The sequence below is a fragment of the Amblyraja radiata genome, chromosome 27 (genome assembly GCF_010909765.2).
Source record: "Amblyraja radiata isolate CabotCenter1 chromosome 27, sAmbRad1.1.pri, whole genome shotgun sequence".
NCBI lineage: Eukaryota > Metazoa > Chordata > Chondrichthyes > Rajiformes > Rajidae > Amblyraja > Amblyraja radiata.
This window is the reverse complement of record NC_045982.1, coordinates 10063628-10082349: the sequence shown is the minus strand read 5'-3', so window position 1 is coordinate 10082349 and position 18722 is coordinate 10063628. Positions and strand designations below refer to the sequence as shown.

The 18722-nt window shown below is 42.2% G+C and overlaps 1 protein-coding gene across 2 annotated transcripts in view; it reads right to left on the bottom strand.

Annotated features, from left to right (window-relative positions):
• The window catches only part of ubxn11 (UBX domain protein 11), a 42598-nt gene extending 28751 nt beyond the window's left edge, over window positions 1–13847 (bottom strand). The window contains exons 1-7 of one of the 2 annotated variants that reach the window (XM_033045067.1): window positions 13499–13847; window positions 10608–10642; window positions 7675–7773; window positions 6610–6710; window positions 6004–6058; window positions 4837–4913; window positions 3366–3492 (exon numbers count right to left, since the gene is read on the bottom strand). In XM_033045067.1, coding sequence (XP_032900958.1) covers window positions 3366–3492; window positions 4837–4913; window positions 6004–6058; window positions 6610–6710; window positions 7675–7773; window positions 10608–10642; window positions 13499–13572 — 568 coding nt within the window. In that variant the 5' untranslated portion in view covers window positions 13573–13847. The remainder of the gene's footprint in view (window positions 1–3365; window positions 3493–4836; window positions 4914–6003; window positions 6059–6609; window positions 6711–7674; window positions 7774–10607; window positions 10643–13498) is intronic. The other variant, XM_033045066.1, reaches the window with a different exon arrangement.
• Between the last annotated feature and the right edge of the window lie 4875 nt (window positions 13848–18722).

Below are 18722 nucleotides of genomic sequence, written 5' to 3'. Positions count from 1 at the left end.
ATCTCTAAACTTTAAACTTTAGCCACTTGAGTAGGATTTGAATCACAACCTATTGATTTAAAGACAAAATTGATACTCTGTCATGCTCAGTGCCATTAAACAGATAAAGGCTTAACTTCAACCTACTAACAATCTAAATTCTCCTTTTGCAATGCTATATAAACACAAAAGGTTTAGAAGGATATGGGCTAAACACGGGCAGGTGGGATTAGCGTAGATGGGGCATCTTGGTTGGCAATGACAAGTTGGACCGAAAGGCCTATTTCTGTGCTATGACTTTGACCCTTTGAATTTCAGACATTCCCATGGTATAGATTGCAATGCGAATCTATACTGTGCATTGGACTTGACTAAAATCTAGAATGATGAGAGAAAATTTAATTGGAGATGATAGATGATCAGTCCCTATCATACGCTGCCCCTTTCTGGCAACTTGCATTAAGAAAAATAGTCAGGCAGGGTTGGTAAGTCCATTCATGCATGTTTTGTGTCCATAACAGTGAAATTTCACCAACCGTAGCAACTTAAAATATTTTTTTTATAGGATAGGCTGTCTCTAAGAAAGATCTGTATTTTTGTACAGCTATCCCACTAGAACACCCCAAGGCATTTCTCATACAAGAAGGTTGTAATGTAAATAAGTGAGTAATTCCAGTGTTTCTCATTTGTTGGTACTTTAAAATGTGTTTCTTAAAATCATTCACATGTTCAGTTCTCCGAATCACACTTCAATGTCTGAGCATCACTGTCCTGATCAATTTCATTACATTGAACTTATTTTATGTTAAAGGCAAATAGTTTTGAAGAAGGGAACTTTCAAGCCATAGGACTGAAGTAAAAAACAAGTTTTTAATGGAAGAACAAATCTAGTGCTTGTTCTGCATTTAGATTCCTATGAATGACACTATCTATACAAACAAAATCATATTTTGCTCTAATAGATTGTTTCAGTTTAAAAAGCAATAGGAAGAAGCGTTTACAATCTATATGTTGCAGCATTCAAATGTTCTAACAGTTAAATTTCGGCTAAACCACAGCTTTTCCGTGGTGTAACAGAAAACAGGATTCATCTGCAGCATGTTCAACAACTCTCTGCTTCATCTTGTTAAATGATCAAACGGCAAATGCACACCCTCTGTGCTTGAAATAAACAGTGCCTTGGAGTTTGCAACTGTCTTAAGACACTACAACTCCAATTTTATTGCTCAGCCAGCTCACTGCTCTCTTTTCATACCAACACCTGGCAATTCAGTACTAGAATAAAGGCAGAAAATGCTGATAATAAGAGCTGATCAAGAGGCATTTGTGAAGAGAGAAATAGGATCCATGTTCCAGATCAATGACTGTTTATTTGTTCTCTCTCCATAAATGGTGCCCAATCTGCTGACTATTTACAGCATTTTCTATTTATAATTGCAATTTCCATCATCAACTTTTCTTTGTCTTTTGGTTGGTATTAAAATGTCTGCTACACCTTTGTTCGGTAGTAACCACATGCTAGCGCAAAATCTAACATGAAGTCGGTCTAGATTGATGCTAGGGATTCCTTAGGCATTTCAATAAAAGAAAGGGACTGCTCCCAGTGTCTAGATTGGCATTCCCCCTTCAACCAAGACCAGCAAAACTGATAAGGGAATTGCATTGATATATACTCAATATTGTGCCTGAGCCAGTCATACAAATGTACTCTTTTTGTAAACACAATATTATTTATAATAATTCACTTAGAATATTTCTGCAACTTTTATGACTATAAAAAGATGTAGAATAGCACAAGCCTGAAATATATGGGTTAAGTGACAGTTTCGTCCAATGATCCAGTTGATTGGGAGATGAAAGGAAACCTACCTTCTCTCGCCCACAGGGAAAAAAACAAAATTTATAGTTCCTGAACTCCCAGCAAAATCTGCCCTAAGGTGATCCACACTCGATTATCATCAATAAAATCTAGAACCCTGAGCAAAACACATGCGTCTGAGGAAAGGTCCCGACCCAAAACATAATCTGTCCATCTCTTCCATAGATGTTGACTGGCCTGATGAGTTTCTCCAACCCACTGTGTTTTGCTCAGGATTTTAACATCTACTATTCCCTACGCCTCCAAAAAACAGGAACCTGCACTCACTAAACCCACAAAAAGTGATTGCCACAAATAAGATGCCTTTAAGGAGAACTTGGATACACATGAAGGAGAAAAGGACTAGAGGATATGCAGGTGGTATTTAGATGTATTTAGATGTAGTGGGGTGGCAGGAAGCCTACGTTTGGTGACGTCGAACAAGGTCAGGACCTACACAGTAAACGGTAAGCCTCTGGGTAGTGTTGTAGAGCAGAGGTATCTACGACTACAGGTGCATGGTTCCTTGAAGGTCGAGCCACAGGTAGATAAGGTGGTCAAAAAGGCTTCTGCCACTTTGGCCTTCGTCAGACAGAGTATTGAGTATAGAAGTTGGGAGTTGTAAAAGACGTTGGTGTGACCGCATTTAGAATATTGTGTTAGTTCTGGACACCATGTTATATTAAAGATATTGTCAAGGTTGAAAGGGTTCAGAAAAGATTTACAAGGATGTTGCCAGGTCTAGAGGATGTGAGCTAAAGGGAAAAGGTTGGGTAGTCTGGGTCTCTATTCCATGGAGCACAGGAGGATGAAGGGAGATCTTATAGAGGTATGCAAAATCATGAGAGGAATAGATCGGGTAAATACACAGTCTTTTGGCCAGAGTAGGGGAATCAAGGACCAGGGGACATAGGTTCAAGGTTTAGGGAAAAATATTTAATAGGAATCCGAGGGGTACCTTTTTCACACAAACGGTGGTGGGTGTATGGAACAAGCTGCCAGAGGAAGTAGTTGAGGCTGGAACTATCCCATCGTTTAAGAAACAATTAGACAGGTACATGGATAGGACAGGTTTGGAGGGATAAGGACCAACTGCAGACAAGTGGGACTAGTGTAGCTGGGACATTGTTGGCCAATGTGGGCGAGTTGGACCGAAGGGCCTGTTTCCACACTGTATCACTCTATGACTAAAGCTACTAGAGCTTTCAAGCTATTAAAGGATCCTTGACAGTAATTATTTTTAAAGGAAAATCTGCCAGCCTCTCTTTGTTAAAATACCTGTGTCTGACCCTTGTCTTTTCCAGGGGACGCAAATTCTCCGTGATTCTGGGACCTGTGCCTGATCCTGTCTGCAGATTGAGTCCAAACAAGGCTTTTTGGTAACAGTGCAACTTCCGGGTGTCAGGGGTTATGGGGAGAAGGCAGGAGAATGGGGTTGAGAGGGAACGATCGATCAGCCATGAATGAATGGCAGAGTAGAATGATGGACCGAATGTCCTAATTCTGCTCCTATAACTTATGAACTTACCTGGGTACAGAACTGGCCCACTGGCAGCAGGGTTCACTCTAGGTTCCTCTTCTTCCTTTAGATAAACATGGCTGGCTTCATCCTCCTTGGTACCGACCCAGATCATCCCGTAATCGTTCAGGAACTTCTGCAGAAACCAGCCATATCAAACAAGTCACCACTCTCCCCCCATTCTTGTTTTTGGTTGATTTATGAAAGAAAAGGCGAATCCAAGAAATAACTTTATTCAAAATATTCCTGAAAACCATTTTCATGGAATGATGTTGGGGGCACCAGCTGACTATACCTTGGCAGCTCTTTGAAATAATTATTCCCTGCCCTTTTCCATTGTCATGTAACTTGCCCCTCTAGCCAATCAACTCCTTAAATAAAACCATACTTTCTGCACTAATTAAATTGTTTTGGGAAAATTATTATCGAATCCCTTTTAATTTTAAGCAATGCATTCCAAATTATAAAACCGATTAAGTAAAGAAAAAACTTAACACAGTTCTTTTCTGTTTCAACTTATTTACTACCGTTTACCAAAACCCTTCATGATTAAATTTCCCAATATCCTTTCTGTGAAACAGAGAACAACTTAGTATCTCATTGACTGGTGCTTCTTTTTGTTGAGGAACTTGTACGCTGATGTACCCACCACAGGATTATGGGACTCCAAATATCTGCTGGCTCAATTGATTATCTTGAAATTAAAAGGTAATTGATCTAAATGCACTCTAGACAATGGAGTATGTCACCTGGGCTAGCACTATAGAAAAGGACTGAGGGAGCACAGTGTTATCAGAGACAGAGCTGTGGGAGTACTACACTGTTGAAAGGGTAGCACCAAGGGTGCACTGTCTCAATAGCAGAATTGAATGAATTCTGCACTACTGTCAGGAAGGACTGCATTGTCAGGGGGATGGGAATGATTAGATGAATTATGTACTCAAATTTCTGACTCGAGTCTTGAAATGAAATCTTCTAACTTTTAAAAAGGATGATATCCATTAAGCCAAAAATGAAACTGTAAAACAAGTGTTGTAGTGTAGTTTACAAGATACCTTAGAAATATCATAGCACATGGCCAGAAGACTACATATGGAGTAAGTTTGTTGAGTACCAATTGATCATTTTCCAATTGACTCCTGGAAGATGATGATAACAATTCCAAAAAGTGATGCAGACTGTACTAAGCTAGGTTGGACTGAGAAGGGGGGAGATCATTGAGGTTATTTACAATTAAAGTAGATAGTGGAACCTGTTAGATTTCAATTTAAAAAATAACCTTCAAGTAGACTCAAAACATCAAAGTCTGGGTTAAGAAGATAGACAGACAGATAGAAATGGCGAATACTAATGAAAACTGCAGTTTTGGTTGAAAGGGGAGGGCTAAACAAGGGCAGATTTGGTGCAAGGGAGAAGCATGGTAATTGAACAGGAGACAGTGTGATGAATCTTGATTCCAAAGAACAGGCAGATCTCTTACTTCCATGTCCCACACTTGATTCTGTAGCTGGAGGTATCTTGCCAGTTCCTGCTGTATCTTGGGCTCATCTGCTATTTCTGTTCAGAAAATAAAGAGAAACAGATTGAACAGAAAATGAATCTCCCAATTCGATCAGTTCCTGTCCCAATTCTCCAGCCTCCCAAATTAATTAGTCCCATCTTTGCATAGCAAAACAAAGAAAACAAAAACCTAGAAACAAGGAACTGCAGCTGCTGGTTAATACACAAAAGGACACAAAGTGCTGCAGTAACTCAGCAAATCAGGCAGCATCGCCAGAGAGCATTGGCAGGTGACATTTTGGGTCAAACCCCTTCTTCTATTCTGCCCATCAAACCCCATATCATCTGCAACAAAAGGCTTCAAGTTCAAGTTCAAGTGAGTTTATTGTCATGTGTCCCTGTATAGGACAATGACATTCTTGCTTTGCTTAAGCACACAGAAAATAGTAGGCATTTACTACAAAACAGATAAATGTGTCCATATACCATGATATAAATATATACACACATGAATAAATAAACTGGTAGTGCAAATAACAGAAAGTGGTTGCTAATAATCAGAGTTTTGTCCGAGCCAGGTTTAATAACCTGATGGCTGAGGGGAAGTAGCTATTCCTGAACCTGGTTGTTGCAGTCTTCAGGCTCCTGTACCTTCTACCTGAAGGTAGCAGGGAGATCAGTGTGTGGCCAGGATGGTGTGGGTCTTTGATGATACTGCCAGCCTTTTTGAGGCAGCGACTGCGATAAATCCCCTCGATGGAAGGAAGGTCAGAGCTGATTTGAATATCACTACCAGATCTACTCGTTGTAAGGAAAATAACCACAAGTTGTGCAGTCTCTCCACATTTCTTAAGTTCTCCATCTTTAGTGCACTGTAATAAATTTCACCCACACTCTCTCCCAGGCCTTGACATTCTTTCAAAACCATGGAGTCCAGAACAAAACCGTCTCTACCCAGATCAATCTTTAATTGGAGGTTCGGTGACTAATCTCAAAGTTTAGCGACATCAGTGAATTTGACTAAACTGGACCATGTATTGCAACAACTATAAATAAAAGGTCTGCAGAACTACATACTACACTCCATCATTGTTGCACAGCATTAGAATCAGACAGATCACCATTAAAAATTATCAAATGCTCTTACTGTTAGATAGTTGGAGCACACTCAGCTTTTCTTCCAATACAGCTATTTGCTGATTCTGTAAAAAAAAAAAATACAATTCAATCTCTTCTGGAAGGTGTTTCAGTGCATCGCTATTTTGGACCAGAATATATATCTGGGGAGCTCTCCCTCATCAATCAACTAGGAGAAACCTTCATGGGAACAGCTCGCAAATACATGGAATCACAATCCAATTACTGGAAATTACTTACATGAAAACCTTATAGGATACAGCACAGAATATAGTCAGATTATACATTATACAATATCAAACACTATTTATGTGTGAATAAAATTCATGTGCAAGGAAAAACTCTTCAGAAGTTGCACCTGAAACATGTGATTGCACTCCATGATATATTGGTGATCACCAATAACACAGCTGTGAAAAGTAATTAATAAAGAGTAGGGAAAATCCATTGTAAATGAAGTATTGAACCCTGAATATGCAAACAATGCTGTGCAAAATCTCTTCAAAGTACCGGTAATTTGTGGTCAGTAGTTCATGTTGTTTCCTTCTGTGCTGTGATACACTATAATTCTATTATTCTGAACACTTTCATGGCATTGACGGGAAACTTTCATTACCTTCCTGCTGATCTCCAGTGCTTGGCTTCGGACGCGCTGCTCCATTTTGGTTAGCCGCTTCATCATTGTAGACATGAGTTCATTGTCACCAGGACTAAAGTCTGGAGATGCAAAACCATTTTTTCCATAAAAGGCAAATCAGAAAAGTTAAAGCAATATGAACTCAACATCCAATCTGCAGTTATCAGCTGCATCCAGTCAAAAACATTTGTGATTTTGAGTCATAGGTTAGTGGGCCAAAGTTGCATTCCTGAGACTCGTGCACAAAGATCTAAGTTGACAATTTACATTAGTGACGTGCTGCACCAATATAGGTATCTTTTTGCAGATTCATTAAAACTACGTAATAAATATTGGCCAATAAATAATTAACAGACCATCACTATCCATCAGCAGCCTCTACACTGTTATTCAGTCTTTCTTGGCCTCATTCTTATCACACACATCCCTATGTTCCCTCCAACCCTTTCCCTTTATTCTGCAATATAAAATATGTTTGATTACTAATTATTACTAGTTCTGATGAATGATCAACCACCCAAAATGTTTGTTGTATTCTTCTCCACACAGATACTCCCTGGCCTGCTGAGTACTTGCAACATTTTCCATTTGTTTTTTGTGATGTTTAATTTGGCTGTTTTGTGCCACAATGGCCCCCTTTCACCCACCAACCCCCCCACCCAACCACTACCCACCACCCTCCCTTCCCCCCCCCCCCCCCCCCCCCCCACTCACCGTTGGTCCACATCCCACCATTGGTAATTGGATCTTAAGCCTTAAAGAGCTTATGCTATGAAATTCCCTTCTTGAATCTCTGTCCCCCATTCTTCCAATCCCACCTCAATGGCCATGCTGCTAGTTAGAATTTCAAAGCATGAAAACTGCAAGCTTAAGAGACAGCCACTGCAGTGGGATGAAGGCCAAAGGCATGGGGTTGTCCCTTCAAATATCCCTCTATTTGATTTGACAATATTTTCTTGATATACCCTTGTGGATCCTCTGCAGAGAGCACCATTGAAAGCAAACAATAACAAAGACATTTTGAGGCCTTTTCGCAACCCATACCATTTGCCTTTGACTTTGTTGGTGGAGAGGGATTGGACGATATTGGGCTGTGTGCCCATGATAGAGGTAGGATTTCACTCAGTAAGGCAGCCTCATCATCTGCAGAAAGAAATAAAACAGTTGATAATAATGTTTTGCTGTACTATTTCCACTACTCTTTAAAGTTCCCTCTACATACATTCCCAGGAAATTCATAAGAAATTTCCAGAAGTCAGTATTTGATATGCAAAGATTCCTCTGTTGATGATATCTCAACACTGTATATAAACTCACACACCAACTCATGATCTTCTATAATATCTGTGACTCATCTATTGCACCAGCCATGGCAGTCAAATCGCAAAGGCTAATTTATTGATAATGTGTTGAATGAACTCCCATTGTAGATAAGAACATGGTGTGTGATGTTCAGACACCAAAGACAGACTACGAGTATGAAAACACTGTTGCAGCACTGCAACGCAAGCATTTTTTTCTAACTTCCTGTAAACACTATCCTCTCAGCCTGCAAGATTAAATGAAAGGCGTTTCGACACATGGCGTTTCCTGTACTGTCTATAAATGTGACAATGTCTCCAATGAAAATTCTTGTGTAATGTTCAATTCATTCTCGTCTTACCCATTCCTGTCTATCCGTCCATGCCCAAATGTTGGCAGGTGCTGCTACAAATAGGCAATTACTGGCAATTTTCTGAGGAGTTGTAAATGGAATGGAATATCACTACCAAATCTACTCTTTTAAAGGAAAAGAACCATAAGTTGTCCAGTCTCTCCACATTTCTTAAGTCCTCCATCTTTAGTGCATTCTAATAAATCTCTAAGAAATATGAGGTGCTGTTCCTCCAATTTGCATTTAGCCTCACTCTGACAATGGAGGAGACCGAGGACAGAAAGGTCTGTGTAGGAATGGGAAGGAGAATTAAAGTGTCCAGAACCGGGAGATCAGGTTGGTTCAGGCGGGGTGAGCGAAGGTGTTCCGCGAAACAATCGCCCAGTCTGCGTTTGGTCGCGCCAATGTATTAGAGTCCACATCTTGAGCAATGGATGCAGTAGATGAGGTTGGAGGAGGTGCAAGTGAACCTCTGCCTAACCTGAAAGGACTGTTGCGGTCCCTGGACAGAGTCGAGGGAGGAGGTATAACGACAGGTGTTGCATCTTCTGCGGTTGTGGGGGAAGGTACCTGGGAAGGGGGTGGTTTGGGGTGGGAAGGGATGAGTTAACCAAGGAGTTGAAATATATGTGATCTTAGATAAGTGGGCTTAAAATCCATAGAGACTGGTACCAGATGTGTTCCAGGCTGCTACAGGGGCAAATTAGGACTTTTGGGGGATTCTCTCAGAAATGTCTAGATCTGCTCTGGTGCCAGATGACTGGTGAATGTGATAAGTTTATTCAGGTAGAGCAGAAAGAGTAAGCCAGGCAATTACAGGTCGGGGAGACTGATGTCAGTAGTAGGGAAATTATGAGGAAAAACCTCTGGGAGACAGGATTCATCTTCATTGAGTGAGAGCGATTGATTAGGAATGGCCAGCATCCTTTATTGACGGTACATTTTCCCGAGTAATTTGATTACATCTTTTGAGGAAGTGACCGGGTGTTTCAATTAGGCAATGCATTTGATACGGTCTGCACGGAGTTCAGTAAGTCTTTTGACAATGTTCTACATGGGAGACTGGTCCAACAGTTAAGAGTTATGGGATCAAGAGTAATTTGGCAAATTGGATTTTAAATTGGTTTACTGATACGAGGCAGTGCTCCTATCACCAATTGGTTTTTTTAAAATAGCATTTCCTGCCTGGTCGGCCATTTTCAGGAATAACATACAAGCACTTCACTCTCTCCAACCTTTATCCAGCTCCACCTCTCAATCCCTGTGTCAGCTCATTTAACATGTAGAACTTTACCCACTCATTATCCTGAAATGTGTCACTTCAAACGTCTAGGTTAAGTTTCATCTGTCCACATATCTATCCATTTGTCAATACATTCTTCAGAATTCTGTTCTACCCTGTTGTCTATCATTTTATTTTAGATGAATAAACTTAAATAATTTTGTAAACTTCTTTCTAACTGAAGTTTTTGAGTACTGGATTTGAGGTGCTGGACTCTTATCACAGCAGCGTTGAATATTTGTCACCTCACTATTATGCAGGGAAAATGACCAATTCCGCAAATGACCATCAAGGCAATGGATTTCCATACATTAATTAACCAATTTAAAAAAGAGCTATTATCTATTGTAGAGACACAAGAGACTGCAGGGTTGTTGATGTTTCTGTTCAAGACCCTTCTTCAAACTGATGGGTTTTTTTGTGTTTCCACTTTGCCAGAGACAGTTAAAAAAATAAAAAATAAAAGTTCACTTAATACCATTACAAAATATTATCGATCAAAAAGTGCTAAGATGATGTGGGGGTTTTTTTGGGGGGGGGGGGCATTTGTTTAATTGGCATTTGCTGTTACTGATGCATAGCCATTATATATAAAGATGGAAGCAAGGTTAAACAGTGCACAAACCACACCTTGATTATATTCCTAATACATCGTTCCTCTGCAACTCCTAACTAACCCTTCGTTCATCGGATTCAAATGAAACTGTTGTCATGGCAATCTGAGTGTTACTTGAGTGTGCAGATTGGATACTGCCAGGAGTCTGTGCCAAACCTGATGAAAATCTGCAGGGAATTGTCCTAGACTGGAGGATCTCCAGCCTCTGCACCAATGATCCACCGCCGGACAGGAATATTTCAGATGGAATCATGAGAATGGACCTTTACCTCTTTTCATCCAGCAGTCAATTGTAGGTACATAGTTCCTTGAAAGTGCAAATGATCAGTAGCACACTGAAAGGTGCTAGACTTATCAGCAGACATCTATGAGGAATATTGATGGTTTAGAGTTTGGTAGTGAAAGAGAAAATTGGTCTGTCCTACCTGTATAGCTCTCTTCAAAGCAGACAACTTGTTTGCTGTGGAGAATATAAACAGAAAATTAAAACTGTAACACATATAAACAGAAATGCTGGAAGGTCTTGGCATCTTTGGGGAAAGAAACAGAGTTGGCATTTCATTTTAGTTCAAAGATCCTTCACCAGAACGAGACAAGTGAAAAAATGTGGAGAGCGGAGTGAGGTGGAGACAAAGAGTGGAGACAACAGAGAGAATGTCCGCAAAAGGTTGCAGATCAAAGTTATCAAGGTAAGAATTGCTTTAAAAAGAGAAAGAAAAAGGGATGTGGGTACTTTAAAAAAAAATTCAGTATCAAGTCTTAAGGGCTTCAACATACTATGAAATAAGAGGTGCTGTTCCTAGTTCTTATGTTAAGCATTACTGAAGCATGTAGGAGGCCAAAGATGGAGAGGCCAAAGTGGGAGTGTGGTTGTGAATTAAATGACAGGTGACTGGAGACTCAGAATTGCTCATGCAACTGAACAACGATGTCCTGCAGTATTTGTTTAAGAAGGAACTGCAGATGCTGGAAAATCGAAGATAGACAAAAATGTTCGAGAAACTCAGCGGGTGAGGCAGAATCTATCGAGAGAAGGAATAGGCGACGTTTCGGGTCGAGACCCTTCTTCAGTTTGCCCCCCCCCCCCCCCAACCAGTTATGTACAGTCCTCACCTTTGGGGGGGCGCTCTTTAATTGCTGCCTGTAGGCAGGAAGAAGCAGCATCGCAGTATGGTTGGATTTACCGAAGTGAGGGCGAGGGATAGAGCGATAGGCATCCTTGATGGTCATGTAACATAATTCGCTGAATGTGGAAATTGGTAGGATGAAAGTAAGGACAAAGCAAAAGTATTGTATGCAAATGAGACACAGTTGAGAGGCCTATCAATTTTGCAAACATTGGGGATGTACCATCATTGTGTAGCCAGGGAAGATGCAAACACAGAAAGGCTTCTCCTTTTGTCACTTCCCATCGCAACAGCTTCATATTCATCTGATCAACTGCAAGTCATTGATATATTGCAATAACCTCGTTATTCCATCAACTGGGTGCAGTGAACTAACACCGTAGCAGCTGAAACAACCATGGAACATAATCTCTTCAGGGTTTTTGACAAACTGGTTGGGGATTATCTGCCATGATCACATTGAATGGCGCTGCTGGCTCGAAAGTGCGAATGGCCTACTCCTGCACCTTTTGTCTATTGGTCAATGTGGCATTTTCTCACTAGCTCTTTGGGTGATCTCAGAACATGGTACATTGGCCACAAACCAGGAAATCGCTTTTGTCACTGAATAATACTTTTCTCCAGTCCTCACATGGTCCACTGGTATTGTTTCTTCTTTATCGCAGCATTTAGAAGTTGTGTTTTCTTAGGTCTTCTGGCTGTACAAATGACTTCCACGAGGCATCAGTGCAGGGTGTTTGAGTTTATAGAAACTCCTGGTGCCTCAAATCTTTCTTCGAAGCATCACTTGTCTTTCTCAGATCCTCCTTACTCTCCTGAATCAGCAAGGCCTCATCTCGGAGTTGTCTTCCTTATGCAGTCACACTTGCCTCACCCCTACCAACTTTGTGATCTTCTGCTGGGACTTAGAGCAATGTTGATGCAAGGTTATGGTGTTTTCCTCTTTGGAGTGCAAGCCATTTTGTGAATGGCTAGATAACTATTTTGTGAATTAACAAAATATTAACTTAAATGATGAGACAGCGGGTGGATGATGCAATATGTCCTGACGCAATGTTGGTGCAAGGCTGTTATTTTGTCTTTAATTTATTTTGAATGTTGTCAGTTTTAAATATAAGAATAAATGGTGGACATAAACTCATGAAAAACAGCATAATCAGCCCATCATGCAATTAATTTGGATGAGGATACAAAAGTGGGTTACCACTGTAACTTCCCTTTACATACAAATCAGGTCAGCTTGGCTGTGACACCACCATACCATAATCAAAGTTCTTTAAAATATTAGCCTTTTGACTGTCTTGGGAAGTGAATTTATTCTATGGAACTCCTCCAAAACTAGAACAGGGAGAGGATTTGTGTTGGGAGTCTTTATTGTACAGGTGTGACTCAAGGACATGCCTATAATGTTACACAAAGTTAAAAAGTGCAGCAACAAATGTTGATTAGAAAATATTGTGAAAACTGTGTCAATATTAGAAAAAAGAAGATATCAAAATGCTCTGCTTTTCTAGTCTATGCATTAAAATGGATAACCTCATCCTTCAACGTTATATTGCATTTGCCAAGTTCTTACACATTCACTCAACTTAACAAAAGGTAGACAAAAGTGCTGGAGAAACTCAGCGGGTGAAGCAGCATCTATGGAGCGAAGGAAACAGGCAACGTTTCAGGCCAAAACCCTTCTTCAGATTGATGTAGGGGGCGGGGGGGGGGGGGGGGGGAGAAGAAAGGAAGAGGAGGAAAACTGTCTTCGGAGGGAGGAGGAGAACTTCTTCAAAGTAGGCATACCTTGAGGAGATATCGCAGTGGAGTAGACAAAGTGTTCAAGAAGGAGCTGCAGATGCTGGAGTAGACCCACTGGAGCCCCTTTACATTCTTCTCCCTACTCACAATCTAACCTAGTTTTGTCATCAGCAGCAAATATGGAGATATAACATTTGATCCTTCTAGGACAGCAGCTGTCCAAGCCACTGATCCCAGCAATGCTTCACTAGTCAACCTGAAAAAGGCTTGCTTATTCCCACTCGTTGTAACTGTTGTAACTCACTCGAGCTGATCTGTAAACCACTGGACAGCAGCAATGAATCTCACATCATTTACAATACGTGTGTGTGTGTGTGGGGAGGGGGATGCATCAATTTATTCGAAGCAAAAACAAGTGAATAAATAATGCAAACCTTACTTACCCGCGACCCTGCAGCTCCGGCAGGTGCAGCGAGACTTTCCTCAGCTTTCCCAGAGATGACAGTGGGGAGCTCATTGTCCTTCCAATATCCGATGCTCAATCCACCTTCTGGCCCTAACTGCACTGACCAGTGCCCAGACCCCCAGCCACTCTCTTCCCAGACAAGTGAACAGACTCTAGACCCCACTAGCTTCTCCCACCCTGCTAACTGAGAGGTCTCCAGACCTTCCTCGCTGCCCAGTAACCAAGACACTGCTGCTGACCCTGTTATCCAGTAGCCCGTCCCCGTGTTCACTCCCTCCTCCTCCGTTAACCATTAACCTGCCCCCACCGCCATTGCTTTCCCCCTTGATGACCATTGACCATTCTGCCAGGACTCTCTCCCCCCCACCCCCCTCCCGCCGCCTTGCCCCAGAGCTCCGACCCCAACTTGGTTGCTATGCGTCCGCCGCCGTATTGTCCACCGTGTTGCTAAGGACAAACAAAAAGCGAGGAGGTGATTGGTTGCGGTGACTTGGAATTAATGTCCACGGCGATTGGTCTTCCCCCCCCCCCCCAGTGACCAGTCGCGTCCAATCAGGGATCAGGCACAACCTGGGTGAACAGACCACGTGATGCTGCCTTGCTACAGGTGGGAATGATCATCCATGGACAAACCAGATACAATGCAGGACTCAGAGTGCTGGAGTAACTCAGCGGGCCAGGCAGCATCAAATATACTAGATACTCCTCTAGTGTCTTTGGGCAGCATCTCTGAAGAACGGGTCACCCTATCCATGATCTCCAGAGATGCTGCCTGACCACCAAAGTTACTCCAACACTTTGTGTCTTTTTTTGTAAACCAGCATCTTGTAGTGTTCTACAAGAAGGAACTGCAGATGCGGGAAAAAACGAAGGTACACAAAAATGCTGGAGAAACTCAGCGGGTGCAGCAGCATCTATGGAGCGAAGGAAATGGGTAACGTTTCGGGCCGAAACCCTTCTTCAGACCATCTTGTAGTCCCTTGCTCCTATAGGTACAATGCCACCCTCCAAAGACCAAGCAATTCCCCCTCATTATAAATCAGGCGAACGTACTCAATTATAGACCAGGTATGAAAAATAAATTCCTGGTCCAAGAACACTAACGCAATTATCAAAAAAGCTCATCAGCGCCTCTACTTCCTGAGAAGATTACGGAGAGTCGGATTGTCAAGGAAGACTCTCTCTAACTTCTACAGGTGCACAGTAGAGAGCATACTGACCGGTTGCATCGTGGCTTAGTTCGGCAATTTGAGCGCCCTGGAGAGGAAAAGACTACAAAAAGTAGTAAACACTGCCCAGTCCATCATTGGCTCTGACTTTCCTTCCATGACCCTCCATGACTTTCCTGACCCTCCAAATCTGAGGAAGGACATTATTGCCATAGAGGGAGTGCAGAGAAGGTTCACCAGACTGATTCCTGGGATGTCAGGACTGTCTTATGAAGAAAGACTGGATAGACTTGGTTTATACTCTCTAGAATTTAGGAGATTGAGAGGGGATCTTATAGAAACTTACAAAATTCTTAAGGGGTTGGACAGGCTAGATGCAGGAAGATTGCTCCCAATGTTGGGGAAGTCCAGGACAAGGGGTCACAGCTTAAGGATAAGGGGGAAATCCTTTAAAACCGAGATGAGAAGAACTTTTTTCACACAGAGAGTGGTGAATCTCTGGAACTCTCTGCCACAGAGGGTAGTCGAGGCCAGTTCATTGGCTATATTTAAGAGGGAGTTAGATGTGGCACTTGTGGCTAAGGGGATCAGAGGGTATGGAGAGAAGGCATGTACGGGATATGAGTTGGATGATCAGCCATGATCATATTGAATGGCGGTGCAGGCTCGAAGGGCCGAATGGCCTACTCCTGCACCTAATTTCTATGTTTCTATGTTTCTATGGGACCCAACGGGTCCCCCTTGGTCTAGTCTCTCCATAAAGGGTTTCGATCCGAAACGTCGCATATTCCTTTTCTCCAGAGATGCTGCCTGGCCCGCTGAATTACTCCAGCTTTTTGTGTCTATTTTCCGTAAACCGCCCAAGCCTGTTTTAGAAACATAGAAACATATAAAATAGGTGCAGGAGTAGGCCATTCGGCGCTTCGAGCCCGCACCGCCATTCAATATGATCATGGCTGATCATCCATAATGTTTTATAATGTTTTATGTGAAAGATTATTCATTCTTTTTGCTATAAAGTAGACTTTGGATTTCAGGGCAATGCTGTATGTGTGAAGCACAATGCGCCCTCTTCATTTTGGTGAGCAGAATTAAATCTAAATCTATCGAATGATCAGATCTGTCCAAGGGCGTCAGCTGCGGATTGAAGATTTATCTCGAAATGCTGGGGTTAGTTCACAAAGTGAGTATGCGTTTCACACACAGTATATTTTTGTAACGCTTTACAAGTTCTTAACTCCAACCTCACCTCCCCTCCCTTCCCTCGCCCAATCACTTCAATTTGGGTTGGTTTCCGCTGAGCTCAGCTCAAGAGTTGCAAACGGTTTTGTAGTACTGCCGATGTTCTCGGTCTTTTATTCTTCGTGTTTGCATCAACAGCTGAGGTCCCACGATGCTGAACAGAATCTGGATCTGCGCCTTCATTTGCTGCATCGTGGCTTTTGTGAGCATTTTGGGAAGCGAGGTACAGAAACTCTTTCCAATTCAAACTTGCAGTACATGCACTCATCAGTACGAGATGACACCGATTTGGTTCAGAACCTGAGAAATGATTGTTGGCTTAGTAGTAAAGTTCTTACAATGTTTGGGTGGGGCAATAATGGATGGAATAAATAAAGCCATGAGATAACGAAGTTCTGTCAAAAATATCAAGCAGTAATATTATTGAAATTTACTTTCGTGAGTTTAGCAATGTGATGAGAATCTTGGGATTATGGTTCATCCAAGTATGTTAAAACATGTTTGAATGCGTTTAGTAAATAACGACATTAGATTGATTTTAATGTGCCTTGGCGTTGACACGAGCACGTGTCTTTAGAATACCTCCCTCAGTTACTGAAGACCGAAGGGACTTCAGATGTTGGAATCTTGAACACAACACAAAGTGCTAGAGGAACTCAGCGGATTAGCCAGCATCTGTGGAGGGAATGGAGAAGCGACATTTCAGTCAGTTTCAGTCAGAGTTTCAGTCAGTGTCTAACACCAGGTTTTTGGACTGAAGTCTGAAGAAGGGTTCCAACCCGAAACGTCGTCTGTCCATTCCCTCCACAGATGCTGCCTGACCCGCTAAGTTCCTCCAGCACTTTGTGTTTTGTTCACGATTCCAAAGGTGTTCTTGCAAAACGTTATTTTGTTTTTGCTCCGTCGGTCACTGTACGGCCAGTTTATTCCTTCCTGCATTTGAATCACTATCCTGCTGTTTCTGAATTGTCCTATTCATCGAAAATATGACTGGGATCGTTCCCATTTTGTGTTTGAGGGCGTCCTTCTTTAACTCTAATCGCCGAGCAAAAGATGAAGACCACGTGGAATTCCTCCAGGTACTCTGGTTTCCTTCCACGTCCCGAAGACATGCGGGGTTGTTGGTTAATTGGCCTCTGTAAATTGCCTCTAAAGTGTGGACGAGAAAGCGGGGTTGCACAAAACGAGCGATCGATGGTCCGCGGGGGTCCGAGGTTTTCTTGCTGTATCTTGCAATTCAATCAATCTTTCAATCAATGAAAACTGGTAGATTCTTTCCGACGCTGAAACAGATTTTACAAATTGATAACGGTTTCAGTCAGTGTTTCTAGACTCCGTTTGTAATTTTTTTTTAAAACGTTATTCGTCTTTTTGAAATTCACAAGTTATAGTTTCGAGGATGTAACTAGTAGAGTGGATAAGGGAGAACCAGTGGATGTGTTATATCTGGACTTCCAGAAGGCTTTCGACAAGGTCCCACATAAGAGATTAGTATGCAAACACACGGTATTGTGGGTTCAGTATTGATGTGGATAGAGAACTGGCTGGCAGACAGGAAGCAAAGAGTAGGAGTAAACGGGTCCTTTTCAGAATGGCAGGCAGTGACTAGTGGGGTACCGCAAGGTTCGGTGCTGGGACGCCAGCTATTTACAATATATATTAATGATTTGGACGAGGGAATTGAATGCAACATCTCCAAGTTTGCGGATGACACTAAGCTGGGGGGCAGTGTTAGCTGTGAGGAGGATGCTAGGAGGCTGCAAGGTGACTTGGATAGGTTGGGTGAGTGGGCAAATGCATGGCAGATGCAGTATAATGTGGATGAATGTGAGGTTATCCACTTTGATGGCAAAAAGAGGAAAGTAGACTATTATCTGAATGGTGGCCGATTAGGAAAAGGGGAGATGCAACGAGACCTGGGTGTCATGGTACACCAGTCATTGAAAGTAGGCATGCAGGTGCAGCAGGCAGTGAAGAAAGCGAATGGTATGTTAGCATTCACAGCAAAGGGATTTGAGTATAGGAGCAGGGAGGTTCTACTCCAGTTGTACAAGGTCTTGGTGAGACCACACCTGGAGTATTGCGTACAGTTTTGGTCTCCTAATCTGAGGAAAGACATTCTTGCCATAGAGGGAGTACAGAGAAGGTTCACCAGACTGATTCCTGGGATGTCAGGACTTTCATATGAAGAAAGACTGGATAGACTCGGCTTGTACTCGCTAGAATTGAGAAGATTGAGGGGGGATCTTATAGAAACTTACAAAATTCTTAAGGGGTTGGACAGGCTAGATGCAGGAAGATTGTTCCTGATGTTGGGGAAGTCCAGAACAAGGGGTCACAGTTTAAGGGGGAAGTCTTTTAGGACCGAGATGAGAAAAACATTTTTCACACAGAGAGTGGCGAATCTCTGGAATTCTCTGCCACAGAAGGTAGTTGAGGCCAGTTAATTGGCTATATTTAAGAGTGAGTTAGATGTGGCCCTTGTGGCTAAGGGGATCATGGAGAGAAGGCAGGTACGGGATGCTGAGTTGGATGATCAGCCATGATCATATTGAATGGCGGTGCAGGCTCGAAGGGCCGTATGGCCTACTCCTGCACCTATTTTCTATGTTTCTATAGGAGTAGAATTAGGCCGTTTGGCCCATCGAGCCTACTCCGTCATTCAATGCCTGATCTCTGCCTCCTAATCCAATTTAAATCTAGTGGGTGCGAGTTACATTGAATTTAAAATAGTCGGCGCTTGGACTTGATACTTCTGGCGATTGTGGTTTTTTGTTGAAGAGTAACAAC